The sequence below is a fragment of the Manacus vitellinus genome, unplaced genomic scaffold, assembly GCF_001715985.3.
Source record: "Manacus vitellinus isolate BGI_N305 unplaced genomic scaffold, ASM171598v3 scaffold_0_pilon, whole genome shotgun sequence".
Taxonomy (NCBI): domain Eukaryota; kingdom Metazoa; phylum Chordata; class Aves; order Passeriformes; family Pipridae; genus Manacus; species Manacus vitellinus.
Genome location: NW_021938789.1, coordinates 24,757,104 through 24,783,012, shown reverse-complemented (window position 1 = coordinate 24,783,012; position 25,909 = coordinate 24,757,104). Strand labels below are relative to the sequence as shown.

General features: G+C 35.5%; 1 protein-coding gene across 1 annotated transcript; it reads left to right on the top strand.

Moving 5' to 3' along the window:
- Positions 1-3,177: 3,177 nt before the first annotated feature.
- FGL1 (fibrinogen like 1) lies at positions 3,178-24,327 on the top strand. Its single transcript, XM_008920475.3, has 8 exons — positions 3,178-3,306; positions 7,348-7,421; positions 12,772-12,952; positions 15,358-15,517; positions 16,949-17,046; positions 17,946-18,034; positions 18,596-18,783; positions 22,575-24,327. Exons 2-8 carry the CDS (start codon positions 7,356-7,358, stop codon positions 22,732-22,734), a joined length of 942 nt encoding a protein of 313 aa, XP_008918723.1. The 5' UTR covers positions 3,178-3,306; positions 7,348-7,355; the 3' UTR covers positions 22,735-24,327.
- Positions 24,328-25,909: the final 1,582 nt, after the last annotated feature.

The window sequence follows — 25,909 nt, the reverse complement described above, 5'->3', positions numbered from 1 at the left end:
TCAGTAGTCTGCTGTTGGAAGGCATTTAACATGTCAGTCAGCTCTGCAAACACCCACAGCATTATGTGTGTGAAGCTCATATACAATGTTTTTATTTGTGGAATACAATTAAAAGGGGAAGATATAATAGTATTCTGCTAAATGGCACATAGTAAATTATGATAACTACTTAACCAGATTTCCTTGTAAACACACCACACAATGCTTAAGTCAGTCTATAAAAAATATACACTTACTTTTGGAAAGGAGGCTGCCTTTAAAAAATTTACATGCAGAATTTTTTTATCATAAAGCTGATTTTGGATTATCTTTGATTTCAGCTTTGTTCTGTTTCAGTAACAAAATATTATTATGGAAGTGACACATTATTACTACTTCATATGTTAAAAAATTTTAAAAACTCAAAGTTAAATTTACTCAGACATCATGACTTTGATGGAGTTGGTCAGGATGGGTTTGGGGGTTTGTTTGCTTGTTTGCTTGCTTGCTTTTTTCCCTCAGGGAAAAAAAAAGCCTAGCATGTAAGTTACAAGACCAAGCATCATATTCTATTTCAAAGTATTTTCAATTTACTATTGTTACACTTTAGCATATGTGAAAGACCGTTCAGTTATCATGTTGGATGTACAGTGCTGAATGCACATTTTCAAATATGTCATTTCAGCCAGTCCTACAGTGAAGTCTATTACATGTTTTCTCTTTTATTCTTAGTATTACACAACTGAAAACAATGAAGAGAAAGCACAAACAAATTAATTTGTAGCAGATGGAATGAAAGTACATTTTGACAAACACACAGTTACCATGTTGTGGTTGTACAATCTTTGACACTTCCATATTTCCACATGACAGCTGAAGGTGATGGAAAACTTTCCTGAATAAAAATCATACCCCTGACAAAAAAGTAAAGCTTTATATTTTATAGATTATATTTAAAACCTGTCTTACAACTTAGCAGGGAAAAATTGGTGGTTCCTTGTACTATGAAAGCTTCTTATGCTTACAACTTCTTTTGAGCCTGAATGGTAAAAGAATAATATTATGAATGCATTATCTTGTGTTTGCTGATTTTATAATCATAGAATGGTTTGGGTTGGAAGGGAAGGACCTTAAAGATCATCCAGTTCCAACCTCCCTGCCATAGGCAGGGACACCTTCCACTAGATCAGGTTGTTTACAGCCCCATTAAACCTGGCCTTGAATATTTTTACCTTGCTTATTGGAAGTCCTAAACATCTTGATTTAGTTTAGAAGTGAGAAACAGCATTTTATCCTTTATACATAATTCTGTGAAAAAAATTATAGAAGAGTAATTAACGACCCTTGCCATATTTTCCTTCACTTCTGTGCAAACTCTCCCAGGAGGAGCAAATCTGAATAAGATCTATGTGAACATCCAGGTCTTAACTGGCCATAATAAGGTCTATGACATTTGCCAGTGTTCAGTGTTGGATGTATCCAAGAGGTCTCAGAAAGGCCTTTCTCACTTCCTTTTGTGCTTATATGACTTCCATTTGTGTATTCTTTGAAAGTCTTCTACTAAGTAGGTTTATTCTTACAAAATCATTCTGATAATGGGTAGCCCATAGACCTTGTGAATAATCTCTGACTTGACACTCTATATAGTTCTTGTTTAATTGAACCACAGCCATATGTTTTAGCCATCTAGTCTTTGTTTAAAGACTTCAAGTGATGGACAATCTATTTGTAACCCTCAATAAATTGTTTAACTTATTTTATTTATTTTATTTATTTATTGGTTAATAAATCCAAGTTTAAAATGCCGTGCCTTTTTACTACTTTCTAAATTCAGAGCCCACCCACTGAGCAACCATAGGTTAAGAGTCATGCTATGAACAGGTATCTTCCTCCTTGAAGAAGTCATTAGTGATGGTAAGATTCTCAGCAAAAATGACTTGCTGAATGATTTTGAATTTTTGAATAATTCTTAGTGTAGGCTACTCAGGAGTAATTTATTGCAATTAATAAATATTTGAAATTCAGAATATGAATTTAATTAATTAATATAAAGTAATGAGGAAAGATAAATACTGCTAGGTAACCAGATTCCAAATAATGCACCAGAAATTATTCTGAGGAAGTTTGCAACAAATATTAGTCTTCTGAAGGAAGTATCTGAAGGGAGCCTACAAGAAAATGGAGAGAGACTAATTACAAGGGCATGTAGTGACAGGACAAAGGGGAATGGCTTCAAACTGGAAGAGAGGAGGTTTAGATTAGGTATTAGGAAGAGGGTTACTTAGGTTTTTAGATTAGTGATTACTGTGAGGGTGATGAGACACTGGAATAGATTGCCTAGGGAAGTTGTGGATGCCCCATCCTTGGATGTGTTTGAGGCCAGGTTGGATAGGGCTTTGAGCAGCCTGGTCTAGTGGGAGGTGTCCCTGCCCATGGCAAAGGGGTTAGAACTAGATGATCTTTAAGATCCCTTCCAACCCAAGCTATTCTATGATTCTATGATATTTGTATTGTGGAATGTAAAGCTCCTTTTATTGCTTTTGTTCAGTATTTCCTTAAGAGTTTTTTTCTTTCAGAGCATTCCTTTAAGCATACTCATTTACTGAACTTTTTGGGAAGAGCCAACACAGAAGAAGGGTAAAAACTCAAACTGCATTTTAAAACATTCTTGGATGTATTTGTCTGACTATAAAATGCTTATATAGAAAGTGATTTTGTTTAACAAAGTCACTGAGATCATGTGCTTCTGAGTCCCTTAGCTAAAAAATACTGACAGCAAACAAGATTCTTTGTCCTTTTTGTTGCCCTTGGCTTTGTCTGTATTATGTTTGTTACTTTGGGTTGGATTTTTTCAGCAGATTTCTTTTTATGTTACACCTCTAATGTGTCATTTCTAGTCTGAGTGATTATGGTTTTTTTCTAAATCAGTTGAGTCAGTTATGCTCTCCATGTACATCTGAAGCCCAAGAGATTTAGGCTCTGATTGTGGAAAGTACTGGAGTATATGGCTGAATATGATGCAGAAAGCAATTTCCTGGATCAGAGCAGTGAAAGGGAATGGATGATCCTTTGTTATTTTTGGTCTAGTTTTATTTTGGAAGTGTTGTGTTAGGCTCAGAATTACCATCATATCCTTCTTGTGTTGCAATTTAGTCTTGATAACTGCAGCTTCTCTGTAACATTCCAGCCCAGTGACTCATAGCAGATGTAAGCCTCAACTCTACAGAATTTAATAGCAAAAACAATCGCAGCTTGGGAAGGGCTCTGGAATTCTTTGCATCAGCCGAAGAAGATTTAACAACTTTGAGTTCTGTCCAGAAGTTAAAGGTAAACATATAAGATACCTGTGAGGGAGGAAGGAGGAATTTTGGCTTATTTCTATAGTTATGGTTTAAAAATAATGTTTTTGAAGGCCATATAACTGATGCAATGTCATTAATGATGTATGAATATTTTACGGGGATCTAGCTATTTTCCTGCATTTCTAGATAGTTAATAAAACCAATATTCAAATCTGTGGTTTCTAAATTTATATTAGTATATGGCTGTATGGACAAGGCTGCTTTTAAAACCTAAAAGTAAATGAAATCATGAATTATTGTCCATTTTTCAGATGAGGAAAACATGGTAACTTTTGTAACACCACTTAATTTAAAAACCCCAAATTTGTGCATGAGTTTAATCATTAAAACCAGTTTGAATTTTAAGAAAGCAAAACAAAAATCTTTCCAGTCATTATCTATCCTTTTGGCAGATGGTCTCTTATTGTATTTATTAGTAATATGATTCTTATTGACACTGTACTAACAGAAACAGGCATCTGTATTCCATCTAGTTTGACGTCTCCACAGTTCAAAAACAAAACAACACGCTGACGGTTCAGAATTTTTATAGCACAGAACTTCTTTATCATCATCAAATCTATTTAATAGATTGTTATTGAAAGACTTGGAAAAAACCATCAAATTTAGGGGAAATTTGAACATAGGATTGATTATCTGCATAGCCTGTAAAGAAAGCCCAGGCATGGACAAGTAAAAAGATACCTTTCTAGAACTTTTATTCCATAGCTTTGAATAAAAATTTCTGCACAGCTGTGCAAATGCACATTCCAGGTGTAATCTCTGCATAGTAAATGAGTAACCTCATGGAAAATATTTCAAAGTTTCAGAAGAGTTGCCCTTAAACTTCATTTTATTAAAACAGAAGGTGATTTTTTTTTTCAGCTAACCACTAAGGGCTTATGTTTTCAACTTGAAAATATTACACCAGATTTTTCTCATTTTATCATGATGTATGATAAATAATCCACACGTCTACTCTCTGAGATTAAGATTTTAGTGGAAAGGAATATCCCCTGCACAATTTTTTTTTCTTTTTGTTAAATCAACACAGGTGTTATAACAAAAGTCTTGAAAGTCTCTCAACACTTATTAACTCTTTCAGTTCATCTGTGACTTGGATTAAGATCTGTAATTTTTTTGAAGGTTTTTTCAGTGAATGCTTTTTATTGCATTATGTGTTAATGTTTGTCAGCAATTAGCTGTAAACCAGGGCAAATATTTAAATAAATGAAGAAATTAGTTTAAGAAACCGACTTTCAAAGGACTCTTCCTAGAGGAAGATGTTAAGCTTCCATTGAACAGAACTGTAGCTTTACATATTACCAAGGAGCATAGACATGCACTTTCAGAGATTAGTTACTAATACAACCTTTACTGAAATGTTTTTTAGAAATGTGGAAAACTAAGTAAACTGTTACCCACATTAATTCCCTGACTGAACCTCTTGATTTGGGTAGTGTATGCAAAGCGCTTTGAAAATGTATGGGGCTTGACTCTATTTACCACCTTCTTGTCACTGTAGGATTGACCACTCAGTGGTCACTGTAGGATTGACCACTGCAACTGGGAGATCAGACAACTACAGGAGTTTATAACTGCTGAAAAACTGGCTCAAAGGTGCAAGGTCCAGGATCAGCACTGCTGACTGTCCTCTGCCTTGTCTGGGTCTCCCTGATGGTCAGTGACAGAAGCAGAGAAACACTGTTAGGTTACCCTTTTCCTCTCAGAGCCTGAGATTTCAGGTCTCTTCCTAGTCTTTTTGACCTTCTCCCATTTTTGGGGGAGAACGGCATACAGATTTTGGTCTCCCCAACCCTATTATAGACCCACTCTGGTATTTTTACCCTGTGTCCTTTCTCTTTCAGTCTTCCCTGTTTCTGACTGAAACATCTGCCAAATGGAGCTCTCATCTGTTCCCCCTTTAAAAGACTCTTAATTGTCTTATGATCATAGTGAGCTCATGTTGTGAATGGCTACAGGATCAATACTCATGGCAGAAACGTCTCTAATTTAAATAACAGAATTCATTGACAGGCAATTCTTGCAGATTCCTCACACACACAGACACTGGCCCCCATTTTTAATCCTGTAATTCATAGGCTTTACCACTTCAAAAAGTATCAGAACTTGTTGCATTGAATTCTGGTAAAGTTTCTAATTCAAATAATATAACATTTATTTGGTTAGCATGAAGAACAATTCACAGCTTTAAATTCAGAAATTTTATGGAATAGAAATAACAGCCTAAGATTTTCAGTTCACACTTTTTACTCAAGAAACACTTTATAGGTAATTTTTAATGGATTTCTTTGAAATCTAAAAAAATCAGCTTAGTATAGAGCTTTGCAGCTTAATGGTCGATGTTGTATATGTCCAAAATGCTTAAAAGGACTTCTGAGCTGTTTGCAACATGGGTCAATGGTTACACAGTACCCTAAAAACTTTGTGTCTTCACCAGTTCTGTGCAAGACATGGTATAAAGAGTTTCAAACAGCTACACTTGGGCCTCACAACTCTATGTTTTCAAATATGATGCTTTCAAACCAGCAAATCTCAGATGTAAAAAACTAAAACAAAACAAACCGATGCTGCTTACTTAAATAACTGTAATTTTAAAAAGCATCCTAAGTATTTTATAGGTAGATGTTGAAATCTGAATTTTGGCTGTAATTTGTAGCCTTGCATGAAGTTTTCAGAGATTGGTGAAAATAAAAGTTGGACTTGTCCAATTTTACACAGACTTAGGAACATACTTCTGCTTATCTTTGTACATTAAAAAGCACAGTCTGCCGAAGTTCCACTCATGTTTATATTAATTCCTGTAGAAACATGAGTGAAAATTTTTGTAAAGTTGGTGTTTCAATAAGCACATGCTGACATTGAATCATCACTCTCTATTATAGGACTTACACTTTGTCTAACCACAAATGTTTTAATGTGTTTCTGTCCCTGGAAGCATTCAAAAAACATACAGATGTGGTGCTTAGGGATGTGGCTTAGAGGGGGACCTGTCAGTGTTTAGTTAATGCTTGAACTCGATGATCTTGGAGGTCTTTTCCTTAAAGACTCTATGATTCTATGTAATTAGCTAATTCAGTTTGATAAGTAGAATAAGCAGAGCTGGCACATATTCTGATTTAAATAGGTGTTAGACTATACTAAAATAAAATATTTGTAGTTAAAAGGAAAAAGAAACATTCCTCGGTTGATAGCTTCCATCAGTATAAGTAATTAATTCAGAATATCCATGTAAATATTATAGTAATTGGAGGCCTTGGTTTCTCATCTGTGAGCTGAAAAGCACACATCTACCTTGCAAAAAAATTGTGAAGTTCTATCAGCTAATGTTTGCAAGGCAGTGAGATACAATGGTGGTTGTTTTAGCATTTAAAATAATTTTCATATGAAACAAGGGGGTTTAAAATGCTGTGGGTCATACAGTACAAAATATCCATACCTATCAGTTGAAAGATATCATCGTTGCAACCATTAGAATAAAAGTTGATAACTATTATGTGTTTTCCCCCCAAATTACTCTACAGCAGTAGAATTATCTTGATCTTCTCCTGGCACACAAAAGTTGCACAAATCTTTAGTTCAAGGACAACTAGCTGAATTCAGATTTTAATTAATAGTTTATAACAGAGAGCTTTCTCACAAATTTAAAGGACCAACAAAGAACATTGACCTGCTTTTCAGCTCATTTTAAAACATTTTTTGCTTTTGTCTGGAAAATAAAGTATGTGAGTATGAATCTTGAATAGTTGTTCTAAAATACATGGAGAGCTCTGATACAAAGTGACCTAAAAGGATAAATTCTAGTTTTACTGGATTTTGGAGTCATATTTTATCAGACTATTTTAGATATTTGTAATGAAGCCTACATATACATTATATTTACGATTTGAAAGAAAGGAATTATAGGTTAAATAGACTTTTCTGAATAAAATTTAAGATGTCAAGTGTAAATATTAATTTCAATGTTTAAGTTAACTACTATTTCATTTGTTCCTCTACTTCACAGCTTCCAAAATGAAGATTTTGATAATGATTGATTTTGTCCTTGCAGCTAGCTTGATGGATGCCATTGGCAGCTCTGTAAGTTCCAGTAATTAAATTTGTCTACAGAATTTCTTCTAAGTATTGCATACCTTGTCCTCCACAGCACTCACAATGCCTCTCATCTACATGGGATGGCAGAACCTTTGATGGAAAATATTACAATTCATAGCAAAAATGAAAGAATGGGGAAATAACCTCAAATGATGTTCAGTGGGGACAAGTTTCTAATAAGGAAAGAGGAAACAAATGCATAAATATACAACAGAAGATAAATCACTGGGCAATGGCCAGTGAAGAAAGAAATCGAGTCAGTTTGTGACTGGATCTGATGTGAAACAGGAGGTGATGTACCTTTGCTAAAAAAGGTATCATATGGTGCACTGAGGCACGTTGTACAGAAGGCACACAAGGTGGTTACGCTACCATTCAGGGGTAATGCTAACTCAGAATAACACCTTTAGTTTTGAGCAGCATACTTACAGAAAGGCAAACCCCAGGAACTCCTAAAGCAGTGGCTGCAGCAGTAGTGTTTCTGGTCATTGACACTTGGGAGGAAAAATGTTTCTGTCCTTTTCTACCTTGTCCACTTGCCACGCAATTTTTTCTCAAACAAGATCCATAGCTTCGTATTCGTACTTGTTCCCATGTAATTGGATTATAATTCACACTCAGAATCAATGATCAAAACTCACTTCTGCTATGTATTCTGCCTCTCCAACAAAAAGCCTAACAAAATCACACTTACTTTGCTGTTTAAAATCCCTCCAACCTCACCAACCCTGCACTGCCTGTCTTGGCTGTCCTTCCTAGTTTGATATTCAGGTCCTAAAGAGACCTAAAGAGATTATACTGTCGATTCATAATTGCCTAGGTGGAAGTGGTTGCTGAATGTACAACTAGCTAAGCATCATTGTTTGTAGCTTACATTACCTTATGGAAAATTTTTGTTCAGACAAGTAGCTTTATAGAGACAGAATAAATAAATAAAGACAGAATAAAAAGCAACTCTTCTGTAATCACTTCTGCTCAGTGGAGAAAAATATAATTTTTACAGAACCCTACTGAGAAAAAAAGGTTTTCCAGTTAAATGCATTTACTTTTTTTTTTTTTAATTATTTTTCATTTGGAATGTTGTGGGCTTTAGCTGATCTTGTGAGTAAAAACCGGGAACATTCTGAAATTTACCTCTGTTTTCACATTTTAATCTCATTAAAACACTAATCTCAGTAGAGAGATATTTTAGAGCTAGTTTATATTCTAAAAATATAGGAAATAACACCCCAAGTAAAACCTTTGTATTTTTATAGCTTTCATAAAGTATTCTGAGTCTAATTTGTAGCATTAATTTTAATGGAAGGTCACTAGCTGCTAAATAATCCACACAATAATGGAAATGAAGGCACATTAATTACAGCAGCTGGTTAAACATGGGACCATGTGCCCAAGAGCTGTCAGCAGTTGTTAGATAATTGCTTCTCAATGTGTGGTGCAAACAGTTGCTTCACTGAAACAGGCAGAACAGATTGTGTTCAGTCTGGTTTCTATCAGTGGGCAACACTGTCCACTGGAGACAGTCACAAAGAAATTCACATTTTGTTGAGTATTTCAGTATTGTAATAGTTTAACTTTGGTCCATATCTAACAAAAGGAATAGCAATGTGTTATAGCTCTTGACTTATAACCCTAAGTTACATTGTGCTTTTGTGTTACTCTAGCTGTGCACTAGTTTAACTCCAGTGATTTTAAAAGAGTTATCCTGTGGAAAAAAAAGTCTAATAGAACATTAAAAGAACAGTTTGATAACCTGCAGATCTAAAAGCCACATTGATCCACCTTGAGGTTACACAGCTACCCTGTGATTGTCCCACAGGAAAAATTAGGTGTGGAATTCCAAGCACGAGACCTGTGGTTTGCTGTGTAATGGGATTTGCAAAGTGTAATGGGATTTGTCTGGAGTTGACAGAGAGAGACACCAATGAGGAGGCTGAAGTCAGGGAGAGAAAGCAAAGTGTCAGATACCAGTACTTTTCACATGAAGGTTACTTTCAAAACTTGATTTCTGCGTAATCATTTTGTTCTTATGGTGTAGTTATTCAGTATGGTTAGTCATTTCTGAGTTGCCACTTCCTAGGCACTGTGAGCTTAAATCCTTTTTAAGCGGGAAATTGCTATGTGTAATAGATATATTAATTCACAATTTTTTAGGTAAACAATAAAAAAGATCCATTTTAAATGCACATTTAAGAATATTTAGATGAAGCCTGTTGCAGACCTGTGTTTAATTTGGTTCAAAGGAAAGGACCTTTTATAGTGATATATAAAATAGTGTCATACAAAATTTAGATATCAAGTTTTCCTAAGGTATGATAATATTTTTTGAGAAGTTCTACACTTGTATTACATAATTTAATCACATTTGGAGAATAGTTTTTAGCAGTATGAATAGGGGAACTGATAGATTAATTTCTACAATACCCGAAAGAAACACATTTAGTTACCTGTAGCTGCCTCTTCTCAAATTCACAGTCTCTTGCTCTCTCCAGAAGGGAAGGTAGCTCTTGGTGGCTCAGATCTTGCCATATGTCAAAGAGGCAACCCGCCTGAAGCCTTGCTATGAAATTACAAGGTCTTGGAAACCAGGGCCACCATTTCCAGGTCTTTCCTATTGTATTTTACCAGTTTCTCCAAGGTTGTGTGTACTGAGTTAAGACTGATACAGGCTAACCTTCTCAATAAACAAACACTGCACTAAAACTGGTAAGTGTGGCATGATGGCCTCTTTATCACTCTTAATATTATTAGAATTAATATTTGGTCTGACTGGGAACATGGGAATTTTTTTTATAGCTTTACTTCTATTGTTAACATTAGCTCATCAGGGTGAGCCTGGAAATATTTTTTCAATATATTTTTTTATTTATTCACTCTTTCTCAACTCACCTATGCATCTCTTTCTCTCTCATCTAAAGTTCTCCAGTTCTCTATAATTTTATGTATGCACACAGGACTAGATTTTTGCAGAGACCTGTCAAGGAAGCCTCTTCTAAATCTCCCATTGAATTAATTTCCATTGAAAATTCAGCTTTTGTTAAAGGTTTGGATGTAGCTGCAGATACCCTGAAAAGACTGCATAATAAATAGTGCATCTTTTCTTCGTAATATGCTACATGTCCCACATTAACCAGTGCATATGGTCAAATAATATCCCTCCAAGCCACTGTGGCAAGTTTGTCTCTGTCTGTCCCTATATTTTATCTCCTTCTCTCATTTCCTGCTAGCAGAAAAGGAGGATATGCTAGGCATCTCGTATAGCTATTAACCACTGAGAAAGATTTTCAAGGGAGTATTCTTAAACCAGATAGGACTCTCAGGATATCAGGTCATTGGCTGCTTTGTTTATTCCTTTAAAAGGTGTTCGGTAAACATGCCGCTGGCCTTACAGTGTCCCCTTGCGGTCAAGCACTGTTGTGATTCCTCAGCCGACCCCAACCAGAAGGGCTCAGCTCTGCAGACACACCGGGAAGCCCGACGTGGGCAGCCTAAACACAGAGAGGCAGCTGAACCTTTGACAAACTGCCCAGTTATGCCACACATATATATATATATTCCCCATTCCCCATGTGTATTAGATTGCAGTTAAGAATTAATCAAAACAAGTATCTGATACACTTCAATAATACTTAAATTTGAGGCCAATATTTATGATTTTTCTGCAAAGTCTGATGATCGAATTTTTCAGTGTAACTAGATATTGCAAACAAACAGAACATTTTGTTGGGAGCGTTTATGGACAATAGGTGAAGCCTGAGCCTGATGCGAGTGATAGTATGCAGATGCCACTGGAGGTGCATCAGTGTGCTAGTTCAGACCTCTCTATAGTTCAATGTGATAAGGCAATGTTCTAAGATACCAGTTCTTCCACATGCATGCCAAATGTTACAGGTCTACATGTAAATAGTGTTCCCTATGAATGAGGTTATACCATTTTAGAACTACTGCAGATTTGATCTTATATGTCAGATTTGATCTTCCATGTCCTCCTGTGAGGAGAGGCTGAGGGAGCTGGGGTTGTTTAGCCTGGAGAAGAGGAGGCTCAGGGGAGACTTCATCACATTCTACAACTATCTGAAAGGAGGTTGTAGCCAGGTAGGTGTCAGGCTCTTCTCCCAGGCAACCAGCAGTAGGACAAGAGGGCATGATCTTAAGCTCTGCCAGGGGAAGTTTAGGTTGGATATTAGGAAAAAAATTTTACAGAGAAAGCAATCAAGCATTGGAATGGGCTGCCCAGGGAGGTGGTGGATTCACTGTTGCTGGAGGTTTTTAAGATGAGACTGGATGTGGCACTTAGTGCCATGGTCTAGTAACCACAGCGGTGTTGGATCAAGAATTGGACTTGATGATCTTGGAGGTCTTTTCCAACCTGGTCGATTCTGTGATTCCACGATTTCCAAAAGTTTGTCCTTTGGTTTTGCTTTTACAGGGCTAGTTGTGCTCCTGTGCAAGCACCATAGCTACTAAACTCTGCTCATATAAAATTGCAGACAGTGTTGCTTAGGTCACATTTCCAAAGACTTTCTCCCTCCCCTTGAAATAAAATTTATTTAATATCTATTTAAAAGTCTAGTGATTGTTTTAATTTAAGCTCTCCAGATCAGGTTCGGCTCACTTTGGCAATTTTGCCATAGTCTTTAATCTAAAACCAATTATTTATTGCTCTGCATAGAGTCAGCATGTCAGAATTTGGAACAGCTATTCCAGCTCTCTTGTCATTTATCTGCATTTGCACCAGGGTGAAATGAGTGCAAGGTATCACCTTATCAGAATTGCCACATTTCTCGCAATATTGACTTTAAGTTTTAACTTTAATTTTTCATGCATATTCATAGCTTCTTAGGGACTATTTATTTTAGCATTTATGTTTGCAATGTTAAGGTTTTTATCATAAGCAGTATGGGTGGCATTTCTTTAAGATTCTAGAACCATCACGATGTCAGTAGCAGGCTTCACTGGATAGCAAATCTCTGTGGATGGCAGGTGATAGAGAATAAGCCATCCTTATGATAGAGTCTGTAAGATAGTGTTTTTCCCTAAAGTCCCCTCTACATGTTTGCAGTGAGAGCTGGTAGTTATAAGCACTAAAGAGAAGGTCTCTGCAAAACAGGTATGTGTTCTTAATATATATTTCATATAATACACTCTGTAATATATGAAATAATTTTAAACAGAGGTAACACATGAGGTGGAAGTCAACATAGGAAATTGTGACCAAAATGTTTTATTCAAGTTAAATTTTATTTGTGGGGGTTTTTTGGTTGGCTTTTTGTGTCACATGTTAAATTTCACAAAAATTTGTTGATTTTACAATAAGATATGTTTTCCTCTCTAGGATTTACAGAAATGTTTTCAAGAGCAGATACAACTTCAGGGCCAAGTGAGGCTTCTGGAGCATCGTGTGAAACAGCAGCAGTTAAAAATTATGCAGCTTTTAGAGAAGAAAGAGATTCAGTACAGTGACAGAGGAGATGAAAACAGTGTCATTGACTTGGGAGGAAAAAGGCAGTATTCAGGTTAGAAATGAAGCTATTCTTTTCATTTCCATGAGTACTGATACGCAGAAGCTTTAGCACAATTGGGCCCATTGACTTATTGTTTTAAAAGCTCATCATAGAATAATTGTTTAAAACACAGTGTTCAGCTTTTACCTAGACCTTCTAGGCAGGGAAAGATTGTTAATACCAGATGGTATAAATCAAATCAGGATTGAAATAGTTTATTGATTTATTAATAGTGCATAATTAAAAAACAATCAGTGAACAATAAATTAAGCATAAATATCAGCCATAAAACAGGAAAAAAGTCAATAATAGACATTTACAAAATGTTAATCAGAAGTTACAGATTGCTAAACACTGTTCTTTGACTAATCTCAAAAAGTTCTAACCCACAGGGTCAGTTCACATTCACACACACACCGGCTCTTCCAATCTGTAAAGTTCCTGAGACATACATATTTACACACATAAGCCTGGCATAATGACACCTGCATCTCACTTTAATAATATTCTGTATGTGGCCCCATTTTGACTGATTCACCTCATGACATCACAGCTTCTAAAATACTGGTTTAAAGTTGTTTTTATATTCTCACCAGCATTGTGGTGGTGATCTGCTCCCTCTACAAAGCTAAGTGTTGTCTTGTAACAGCTGCAGTGAGGCCAAACTCTTAAAATAATAAAACACTATCCAAAACAACAGTTGGATTGAAATTACAATTGATTCCTGGATGGTGTTCATTTCTTATTTTCCAGTTCTAGAAAGCCTAAACTGCTATTATTTTTAAAAGCCTTGTTTGAACATACTTCTAGTGTTTGTGCTGCTGGAAGAAATCACAACGTATAACAAGGCATCAAATATAACAAAGCACCGTTAAAAATAAATTAAAAGCAGTTGTAAGTCTGATTTTAAATTTTAGCTATATATTTATTTATGTACTCAGCATCCTGGAATACTTTTTAAAAAATATTATCATGGCTGACTCATTCGTTACTGGAAAAGATCATTAAACCTACATTTCTCCGAAAGGCATTTGCATTTTCTTAGCACATACCTCAGTTTATTTTCTGAAAACGTTACTCTAAATAACAGATGTAACTTGTTCCCATTTCTGATGATTTTTTTCCCCATTAGTTCTTCACTTTCCTTATAGCTTGGGAAATGCTTTTTTCCTGTTCATACTGCATTATTTCACTTAAAGTGCTGTAGCATTTTTATATCAAGAGAGCTGGATAATTTGAGTTAGATAGTGAGGGAGAAATTCCACACTATAATACAACTGCTAAACATTAAAATATGCTTGTGTTTTGCACAAGAAATTAATAGATAAGAAAAGCTATTTTCATGTAAGCCAATCAAACATTTGCTAGAAAGACAACTTAGCTGTTATTTAAATCATGTTTTCTATTAGAATTTATTCAAATCCTGGTATAGCTATTTGTTTTCAGTATAAAGTGTTTATTTTCTATGTCTAATCTTCGCTGACACTTTCACTGACAAGAAATACAATAGTTCAGAAAATTCCAACAAGGCCTGGAAGTTCAGCCAACATATTCATAAATGTTTCAAAGAATGCCATAAAGTTAATCAGCTCTACCTTAGCCAGGAAAAGCAGAAATGCTGAAAATCATACGTCTTTCCTGTATGACTGTTTAATGGTAGATTACATATAAACAAAGAACTCCTTTCATTTCTTAATTCCTAGAGGAAAAAATATAAAATTATACAATTGCATTGCTGCAATATTTCCATGAGCTCTGGATTTTGTGATTGTTGTAAATGATATTCATCAACAGCAATGCAGGCCAGACTGTAACTGGTATCAAGTTGCAGTGCTATCATTTTAATCATACACTGCACTTTTTGGGAGTAGTATTCTATATATTTTTGCATCTATTTGGTTGAAAGGACAAGAGAATCAGGCCCAGCAATTGTTTCTGTTTTCTAACACTGGAGACTCATACTCTTGTTTTTGGCAGTTCTGCTGTGAACTTTCTGGACATAGATGTACATGTTTATTTTCGAAGGTTACCATGTGTCTTATACGTAATTTTATGCTGGAAGCAGGATTCTAATGTGGATCATACACTGTAAATTAGAAGTGACACCACTTAAAATGGAGGAATTATTTCGCTAGGCAAATAAAAACAAAAATTATAATATTTTATGGTGGAAAAAATATTCCTTTAATGAAATGTCAAAATAATTACAACAATAAATATTCCTTTATGCTCATAAAGCAACACAAATGCAAGAAAATGCCCAAAAGTCAATGAAATGTGTTTGCAAATATATTTTTTATTAGTCTCGTTCATATGTGACTTCTACATGACATGACTTGATTATCTCTATTGACTTCTGATTTTACCATTAAGTACAAAACTAAAAAAGTTGTGTCCAATCAATGTTTTGTGAACAGATTGCGCAGAAATCTACAATGATGGCCATAAGCAAAGTGGATTTTATAAGATGAAACCTATCCAGAGTCCTACTGAGTTCCTTGCCTTCTGTGACATGTCTGAAGGAGGTGGTTGGACTGTTTTTCAGAGACGATCTGATGGCAGCCAGAATTTTGATAGGTAGGTACTAGACTTGGTCATTAAAATTGGAAACTAAGTGGAGAATCATTAAACCAGATGGAGGAAAGTTAAATCAGAACTCTAGAAGTATATTAATAGGTTGTTGTCCCAGATAAAAGGGAGGAATGGTTATTCTGTGGGACAGCCTCCAGATGAGATACCACTTCTGGCTCTGGCTGTTTTCTGTGAGACATCTCTGCTAGCCTTTTTCTGACAACTTGTCCATTTTACATGAGGACACTTCAATGTCAAATGCATTAACAATTGTTGGAGCAAGGACTCTTAATGACGAGTAAAGGACTACCTTGTCTTTTGCAAACAGTAAACATCTAAAAATGTAAAAATGCAAGCAATCTGCTTGAACCAAAATGCCATCAGCAAGCAAGTGTGAGAGAAACACACTACAAAAGTAATTTGTAGCTCATGACAAAATGCCTCCAGGAAAAATAAAATGGTTGAGAACTTGATTTGTGGACAACTAACCTCCTTGCCTTTGCCAAGACTCACACATTTTTTGGGAAATGTCCAGAAGTGAAAACTTTGGCCCTGTGAACCACAAAAACAAGGCATTTGTGAGCCAAGAAAACTTCTATTTTACAAAATATGGTCAGACAAGCTACAGAAGCAATCTGTAGCATTTTGCAATTATTACCACCACACACCACCTATTCTTTTCCCTTGCCAGAGACTACCAGCTGCTAAAGTCACAGGGGCTTCTCTTCCTTAAGGCTGCCTGTCCACAGCCTTTCATCCATTGCTGAAGTAGGTTGCTTCTGATACAGGAAACATATATTTCTGTTCCCATTAGAACATGTCATGAAACCAAAACCACTAAGAGTTTCAGAGCCACTGTAGGCAGGGAAATGTATACACATTAATTCTTGAAACTATGCACCAGTATTGAGTTCAAAAATTATTAGAATCTGTTAATAACTCAAAGCTAGAAATGGCCAGCTAATACCTCAAGTTACAAATTTATATATCCAGCTGCAGGAGTTTCACACCTTAATCAAATCAAAGATAATAAAGAAACAATGACTGTGAGACACCTACACATTCACTTAGATCCCTTAGATTTAACCAGGAAAAATGTCTTCACATCAGATAAATTGTGCTATACCAGAGATTGGACTGAGCTGTTAAACTGAAACAAGAGAGGTTCAGATTGGATGTAAGGAGAAACTGTTTCACTGTGAGAACAGTCAGCAGGTTATCCAAAGAGAATGTGCAGTCTCCATCTCTGGAAGTTTCTGGACAAACTCTGAGCAACCTGGTCTGATCTCATGGCTGACTCTGCCTGGAGCGTGACATTGGACTAGATTGCCTCTCAAGGTTCCTTCCAGTTTGCATTATTCTGTGATCTATAACTGTATAATAAACATCCAAACAAACTTGCTTTTTTGATAAATTAATGATTTATACTCTTTTCAGAGTCTGGGCTGAATATGAAGAAGGCTTTGGAAATTTTGTTTTGAAAAATGGTGAATATTGGCTTGGAAATAAAAATCTTCATTATTTGACTAATCAAGGTAAGATTTGTATTATAACAATAGTCTTCTTATAGTTTCTGTTTCTTTGCTCTTTCTGAGCCATTTTTTGTTACCCTTTTTGTTAGCATAAATCCTGAGTTCTCTTGTTAGCCTGCATGGACTTCTCCAAGTTTCAGAACAAAACACACCTGAATATACGTTTTCTAACAAAAGGTTCAAAACTGTCATTGGGCCAATGGCATGCAGAGAGCTTCCATGAAACAGGACACACTAGACAGGAAAGAATTCTCTCTATCTGTTTTGCAGTCAGCATCACTACCAGTCCAGTCAGGTAGTGCTCTACCTGTTCATTTAGTCAGGGCTTTATGTGGCCGTGTGGGCTATTACATGAAGGTAATTCTAGGCCAGTCCTGTTGATCAGACCAGGTGTAGAAAGCTATTCCCATCTTTCTAAAAGTCACTCAATCTAAGCTAACTTTGGCTTTGTTGTAGAATGATGCATATACCAAACTTACCCATTGGCTTAGTCAGCTAAATCATATGGGAATCAGTGCCACCATGATGTGATCGTAGTGTAACTCTTATTTTCAGAGTATAAAAATCTAATTTTCTTAGAAGAATGTTTATTGATTGTTTCTCACTATCTTTTTATTTCCACCTCAAATACCTTACTGAAATATAAAGTCCGCAAGACCTTTTTCATTGGATTTTTAATTTTCTACATTTGAAAATCTGTATTGGAATAATTCTAAAATTTTTCTAAGCTGACTCAGGTGAATAAAGACAATGAATAAAGAAAGAAGACAAAAACCCATGAAATATGCTGTGGTGATAGAGGTTCATGATAAAAATATATTTTAATTTTCTACTATAATAGTTCTGAAAAGTAGTGAGAGAAGCTAGTTTAACTAAAATTATTTTTGTTGTTATTTTTCAAGGGAATTATACTTTAAGAATTGATCTAACTGATTTTGAAGGAGAACGGCGTTTTGCACAATATGCAAGATTCAGAGTTGCAGGAGAGGAGGTAATAAAATATTAAATTACTGGAGATTTTAATAAAAATGTGGATTCTGTAGACCAACAATAAACATACACGTTCCCTAATTTTCATGAAGGTTTATGTAGAACCTTATTATATTTTCTTTCTTAGACATGCTTATAATTTTCAAGGATGCAATAACAGTAGTTTACCCTGATACATTAATTTTACACTTTCTGTAAAATACATGTATCATTTGATTTAGCAGCCATGGATAAAAGCAGTTTTTCTACTTTTGTTGACACTACCAATAGTAATGGTACATAACATTTTGATTTGTAATGTATATTGCAAACTCATCTTAATATTGTTTTTTATTATGTCATTTATACATAAAGTTAATGACAAATTTTACCCCTGGTAAGCATCTTTACAGCACTTCATTATCTAGTACACAGTATTTAAGTGGCATGATATTTCTTAGCATAAAAATAGTAGCAAATTGATCAGATTATTTTCCTCTTTGTGGTTTCACTTTCTGATATGCTAAGGGCCAAAAACATATTGGAATTTAATTTTTTTTCCTTTCTTCACATTTTTCATTAGCATTCTTATGAGATGAGCTGTGGTGAATACTCTGGTACAGCTGGTGATTCCCTTACTGGTGGATTTCATCCTGAAGTAAAATGGTGGGCTGATCATCGAGGAATGAAATTCAGTACTAGAGACAGGGATAATGACAACTATGAAGGTAACTGTGCTGAAGAGGAAAAGGCTGGCTGGTGGTTTAACAGGTACTTTGATTTTATACAATTACTGTCAACTATTCTGCTTCATGCATACTCAGACAATAATAACATATGGTAGAAGATAGGATTGACATTGTTTATTTATTTGCAATGCGCCCCTGTCTCCTACCAGAGATCTCAGTGCTGGCAAGACTGAGACTCACTGTAGAAGGGACAGCACCTACTGCACAGGTCTCTGGGATAATGGTATTTGCAGTAGGTCATCTTTGTTATCAGGCAGCAAGGGGGAGATAATTCTGCCTCTTTAAGGTAACTACTTTTTACACAAGTAGGTCATGTAGAGTTTGCAGATGTATCCCTGTTGTGCTTCATTCTTGCATTTTTCCTGCATTGCACTAGACCAGATGTGGCAGTGCTGAAAAATATCTGACGAGATAAACTAATGCCAGGTTATCAAGACTCATTTTTTTCACCTCAGTTCACAGCATCTCACTCTTGTTATTCCTTCTATACAAAGATGGTAATGTGTCCATTCAATTTCTGTCAGTAAGTATGGATGGACTGAGACAAAGATTTTTTTAAATAGGATTCAGTGAAAGAATTTTAAAACTCTACTTACATGCAGAATACCAATTCAAAAATTAAAAATGGGTAGCCTTAGTACAGTCTGTACAGATCAGCTATGTTCTTTCCCATAATTAATTGGATAAATATAGCCATGAAGAGAAACTATGCAACCTCACTGTGTAATAGGTTTAAAATACAGCTCAGGGAAGCATACTACTCTCTCACTGTGATCTCAGTTCACTTGGCAAGAACTGCCAAGCTGGATCAACTCCATTGTTTCTGTTGTGTCATCATTTGTTTCTGTTAACTCCTCATTTTCCAAATTCTGATTCCATAAGTAGTCTCTGTGACCACCTTAGCTGATATGATGTAGCTGTTAACTAAATGTTTCGCAATTGACTACTTACTTTAATACAGTTTAATATATTTGCATGGATAGTGTGCCAGCAGAGCGTTTGAGACCTATGGCAAAAAGCCACATGTAGACAAGGGTTTTTTTTTGATTTCTCAGGAAAGCTAAGATATAAAAGGGAAAGACAACTATGCTGGAGATTCTTTTCACATGAAATCAGAACTTTTGACGATTTAAAGGAATATTTAGACCTCAAGTAGCATTAAACTGATATCAGACCACTGCATACAATTTTTTATTTTTTAAAAACTTTTTTTTTTAATATTGGATTGATTTGGACAAAAGAATGACCCCTTTGCAAAAGAAGCTGTACAGCAGAACTTGACAGTTATTTATACCTTGTAGCTGGTACTACACAACTACTAAAGATAGCTGACTCCTACTAGGCTAGTTCCTATTATGGCTGTGTAGTTAATGCTCTTAAAGTGACAGTCTATCTGGATAATGAATATGAGTTACTAATAGTTTTATTTCACTGTCTTGCTATTAACTTTTTAATGTTAAGCCTAACATAAAACTGAAACCTGCAAAATACTAGAAGAAGTATCATGAAATCCTATTCAAAAGAACAGTACTGGCAGAGAAAGGAAAGCACTCAGAAACACGTATTTGTCATGCACAGATTAGCAAACATAGAAGGAATTAGTGCTCTTGGTTGGTTTATATAGGAGCTCCCAGCTATGAAGGAATTGTTTATAGCCAAGCCTATGCTATCTGGACTAATGAAATACAGAAAAGCCCAGATAATATGAAAACCAAGGGACAGGACACAAGTGAGGCTTCACGAAAGTAGCTCAGATCTAAAGTTACCAGTTTTGCTCCAGCTCAGAATTTGTTATCCTGAACTTCTGCAGAAAAATGGCCCCTCTGCATCCTTTTGTAAGCAAAACTCTAGGAGAGATTTTCATCTTGAATGCAAATCCACAGAGCCGGTACTACACCCAGGTCATAAGATTTCCTGCATCCAGGGTGTTGCAAAGGTCAGTAGGTTCATAACTAGTGAAAGGAGAGCTAACAGTTCTAGTTGGGCATGATCTTATCTCCCCCCAGCACCCACAGTTTTAGTTACACCATGCATGGATGATAATAGTGGATCTGTCAGGCAATAACTTGGGGCCATAGATCTCACTAGCTCAAGCTGCCTGGCTCACCAATCATCCCAGAGACAGCATAGCTACATTCATGTGGGGCCTTAGAGGAGTCAGTAAACCCAGACAGAATTCAAAAAGTTCTTCAGGGAACAAACTCCATTTCTCTGCATCTGTCATATGATTAATATATAATTCAGATAAAATGTCCATGGGTAGTTCAGAGTTGACTGTACTTTTGAAACTATGGTAGTTTCTTACTTTAAAATTAACCTATGGGAAAGAAAGGAGAAACATAGGCTAACTTTAAGGTATTTATTGACTTGTGAATAATGAATGTTGCTTCACAATGTCATATCAATAATCACATGGCAATTGTTAATTTAGTATGTCCAGTTACTTCAGGCAGCATCCAGTTGGTTAGTGAATACTGTATATTTTGGCCATTAGTGCTTCCTAGCACTAATTAAGGCTTTTCACTGGCTCGTGTTGCTGTTGACAAATTACGGTTTGCTTGCTTATGATTCTTCTAATGAATTCTGTGTTTTGATTCAAAGTAGACAGAATGCCTGCTCATTGCAGAATTTGTATGGTTAGAAAGATTATGTCACCTCTGATACAAGTTTGTCATTCTCAAAAACAAAGCCACTTTTGATGTCCACAAATTATAAGCTTTCAACTAACACATTATCAAAATTGAGCTTCAAAATTTTAAGCAATAAAAAAGCATATATAGATGAGAATTTTCCCATAGGGCTTTTATGACAGTTTTTATTTCTCAAAAACTTTGTTAATGAAGTGTAAGCAATGCCAAAAAGACTAAGATTTGCCAGTAATAATATTCATAAGGTTAATTTGAAATGTTTTCTGTTTGTGTATTATCTGAAGTCTGCTTTTGGAATCCATCATGGTGTTTGACAGCTAAATATTAACAGCACTAATAAAGAAATACTGAATTGGCAGATAAACCAAGCTGACCCATCACAACGTGCTGCAGAAGGAACAGTCAGTTTGCTCTCCATAGAGATCTAAATTTCTTTCTTGTAGAAACCAAATCAGTATCAAGCTTGTGCCGGTTCTTATTCAAGCCTTTGAGGGTTTGCTAGGATTTTTTCTTTGTTTGTTTCAACCACTGTATTTAACAAACTGTAACAGCATTGCTGCCTCAGCCTGTTAAAGAACCAAAAAAATGTACTTTGTATAGTCAAATAAAATGCCAATTCCAATGATCCAGTGAGTTGGTATACGTATTTTTAATTAGCGTTCAGATTTCATCTATTTGTAAATAGAAGTCCACAGGTGAATGGACAAACTGATAGTGGTATTCAGGTTTTGGCATACAAAACACCATGTGGTGTAACTGGAAAAGTTGAGGGGAGCTACTCTGGAACAACAAAAACTAGAATAGGATTTATTTCCCAGAGTTTTTCTTGGTGTATGCTCTGCTGTCATCCATGGCCTGAACAACTCTGGAATAATTCTCCACTGAAGCAGATCACAGGAAAAACTCCAAGAGCTAGTAATGTCAGAAAATGTGTGAAAGGAACAAGCAGAACTTTTGTTTTAAGGAAGTGAAGAACACTTGCAGTTGTGCCCTAATTAAACCACTGTTGTTCAGGCTCACAGAAGTCCACAAATGCAAATTCGTGCAACTGTCAAACTAAGCTGTTTGACAAACATGGCAAAATTTTTGACTCGCACAGAAATGACACATTCCTGAAACTTTTTGGCAGAACCCTCATTGTTTTTTCCCCTTACTTTCCCACCAGGTGTCACTCTGCCAACCTGAACGGTTTGTACTACAGAGGTCCCTACACTGCCAAGACAGACAACGGGATTGTTTGGTACTCCTGGCATGGGTGGTGGTACTCCCTAAAATCCGTTGTCATGAAGGTCAGACCAGCAGATTTTGAACTAAATATTGTTTAAGTATTTTATTAAGACGATTCACCTAGTTAATCTTTTAGGAAATTATTCCAAATTAAAACAGATAGGCCGATTTTTGCTTCTCATCTATGCATATATAAATTTGCAATAATTCCTCTGCAACTAGTAGTTTTATGAGATGTGAGAAGACAGTCTGGCCTATGAATCTTTAGATACAATACTAATGCTAATATGTGTACAGGGTTTTTTTAAAAATGGCAAGCATTCATCTAGGAATAAGGACATCTTCATCAAGATGGAGAATTTTTTGCTTTACAGTAACTACAAATCCTTTCACCTTTAAAAACCAACATTATTGTTATGGTGTTGACCCAAAAATGAAAATTAATTGTACTTACTGCAGTAAAAAACCTATTCAAATAGAAGCATAAGGTTTGCTCAGTGGATGAAACATACTTGCTTTGGAATGGTTCAAGATTTTAGGAGTGAATTTCCTGTAAATTCCTCTAGTGTATTTGTTGCATGTGTTGTGTACATAGCATACACAAAAAGGTATAAGGAATGAGGCAGGAAACTGAAGAAAGAGAAGGGATGCTACCAGGTTAGAATCAATTGAATCCAGCATAGAGAAGTGGATTGTCTGTTGTTGCTGAAGCATTCCTAGGGCTGGTCACATCATTTCAATCTAACATTTCTAGATGGTCAGTAATTATGCTTTTCGTCTTCTTGGTAACCATTATGCCTTTTTTTTTAATAAAAAAAATAAAGGACTTTAATATATTGATGTGGAGTTTAACAAAAGCTGCAACTAATGTTAATGTGAGCTAAGCTTTGAACACAATGCACATGTAGAGAGAAGTGTCATTCTAGAGGTTCTTAGTGCTTGACACTATAAATATCTACTTTCTTTTTTTATCTGTTAGACTCCACAACTCTCTAAATTTGAATGTCCTGTTCAGTCACATCAAAGTAGTTCTGCTTCTCCTTTTCCTATGTACTTGTCTAGACTCTCTGGGCTTTCCTCCTTCTCAAAGCTGCAGATCCACATTTTTCTTTTACAAGAAAAATAATGAGAGACTCTGCCTAACCCTGGCTTTTGTGCCTAGTACTACAATAGACTCCAACAGCCAGCAATAACAAGAGTTGCTGATTAGTGCTTGCTGCCATGGAGAAGACAGGAAAATAGTAAAGCTCTCTGACGAAATGTAATCCAATTCTGCTGGGCAGATGCAAGTTACGATTTCCAAAAAAACAAAAAGGATCTAAGCTTGCTTTCTTAAAATAATTTTGCTTTTGTGGTTGTACTGCCACTCTCTCCCCCTCTGTCCAAATACAGTTTTTGAATGTGGCAGCCACTTTCAGTCACGCTTAACATAATTGAAACTAACTTTGGCATTATGTCAGTCAGTTTATAACTACATTGATCAGAATACAGGTCGGCTGAATGGTAACTCTCTGCATAGCCATTTTTCCTTCCATATTCATCCTCCCAAAACAAAAGTTTGTAAAGAACCCTTGAAAGATTTGCATGGAATAAGGGAAGGAGGATGTTCAGAACAACTGGAGAGAAAAAAGAGAGGTTTGTATGAAAAAATCTGACTTAATAAGATAAATCAGATTACATCTAAACAAAAAAAAAGGAATTAAGTAGCAAAAAAAGAGCATTCAGGCAGCTAAAAAGCATGCTATAATGTAAAAATTGTGCTGATAAAATTTGGCAGTATAGAGTTTTTGAGGTCTCTGCCTTTTGTGTTAGTAGCAGGTATTCTAGATAATCCAGTCTTTTTCTTTATGTATCAATAGATAATGTGCTAGAGACTTCTAGTCTCTATCCCTGCATGAGAGGACCAGTGAACAGCTCTACAACTGCTCATTTTGAACTTTGTTTCGTTAGTTACACCAAATTAAATCCTGTATCTGACAGGAAGGCATGCCTCCCTATGTGGGTGTGTGCATGCTGAGAGAGAGGGAGAGAGAGATTCAACATTAAAACAGAAAATCTGGTAAAGTATTTTTATCCAATTTTATTATAGCACTTAAAATTGATTCCTATGTAACTATGAGTATGTCTGTAGGTATGAGTTATTAATAAGGTAATGGAAGTTTTGGAGTAGCTAAAAAAGATGCTGTAAGTATAGAATCTCCCATAGTGATTTTCACATTCTTTTGCTACTCTAAGAGGAGAAACATTTAATTATTTGGAAAAAAATGGAATGCCATTATATAGAAAATGTATAAAAATCCGTTTAGTTTTTCACAAGAAAATGGAAATATTAACTCATGAATCTGGAGAGCATCAAGCCAGATCATATTCCACCTAAATAAATGACATGGAGGATTTACGTACAGCAAAGCTGGATCTCTAGCACACACAAAAAGACCCTCAACAGGTACAGATTGTTCTCATAAAATCTACAGTAATTTTTTTTTATGTACTCCAGAATAAATCCATCCTCTTTATTTATTAGAACACTAATGAAATCTTTCAGCTGAGTTAGGGTGCTTTTGACATATTCTGATGATGTAAAATTTCACTACCTTTCTATACTGGAAATCGTAAAATGAAGGAGAATCAAATCTTTCTTTGAACATCTTATAATGCATTTATATGTTTATTTGGACTGAATGTTCTTCAGAACAAGGAAGCATCTAGCATACTGTTAGCAACATACAAATATTGTAGCTAATTTCCACCATCTTTCTATGGCCTTTCTTTGTGCAATAAATCTTTCTGGCCACATGAAAAGCATGTGAAAGTGTTGTAATTCAAAATGGTCATATAATTGCTCTTAAATAAACAAACCATTGACTTTCAAAAGGGAAGTTTTAATAGCTACCAGACAAGACACAAGCTTGGAAGAGAATTCCTTTCTCTGCCAGGCTTGCCTGTTCATAGTAATTTATTTCCTCAACAGGTACAAACATGTTCTAAAGTAGTCTTTATTCTTACAAGACAGCATAACAAAGGCCAGTTTATTTGTTCAGGTGTTAGACAGAATAACATAACTCCCAAATAGCTGAAAATTTATACATACTATTTGATACAAATCATATAACCGAACAGAAGAAGAATAAGATAACAAGGAAAATGTTTTATCAGTCATGATTTAATAAAGAACATAATGATAGCTACCAGCACCATGTAATCAGAAACATATTTTTTTGTAGTATTTGTTCAAAGGAAATACTCTTGTATTGTATTTCTATTTCTGTTTTC

What these genes read in the sequence shown, in the direction of transcription:
- FGL1 (XM_008920475.3), top strand. Translation starts at nt 7,356, where the DNA reads ATGAAGATTTTGATAATGATTGATTTTGTCCTTGCAGCTAGCTTGATG. An exon ending in TGGATGCCATTGGCAGCTCT is followed by an intron (nt 7,422 to 12,771) that starts GTAAGTTCCAGT and finishes TTTCCTCTCTAG; the next exon opens with GATTTACAGAAATGTTTTCA. An exon ending in TCATTATTTGACTAATCAAG is followed by an intron (nt 17,047 to 17,945) that starts GTAAGATTTGTA and finishes TTATTTTTCAAG; the next exon opens with GGAATTATACTTTAAGAATT.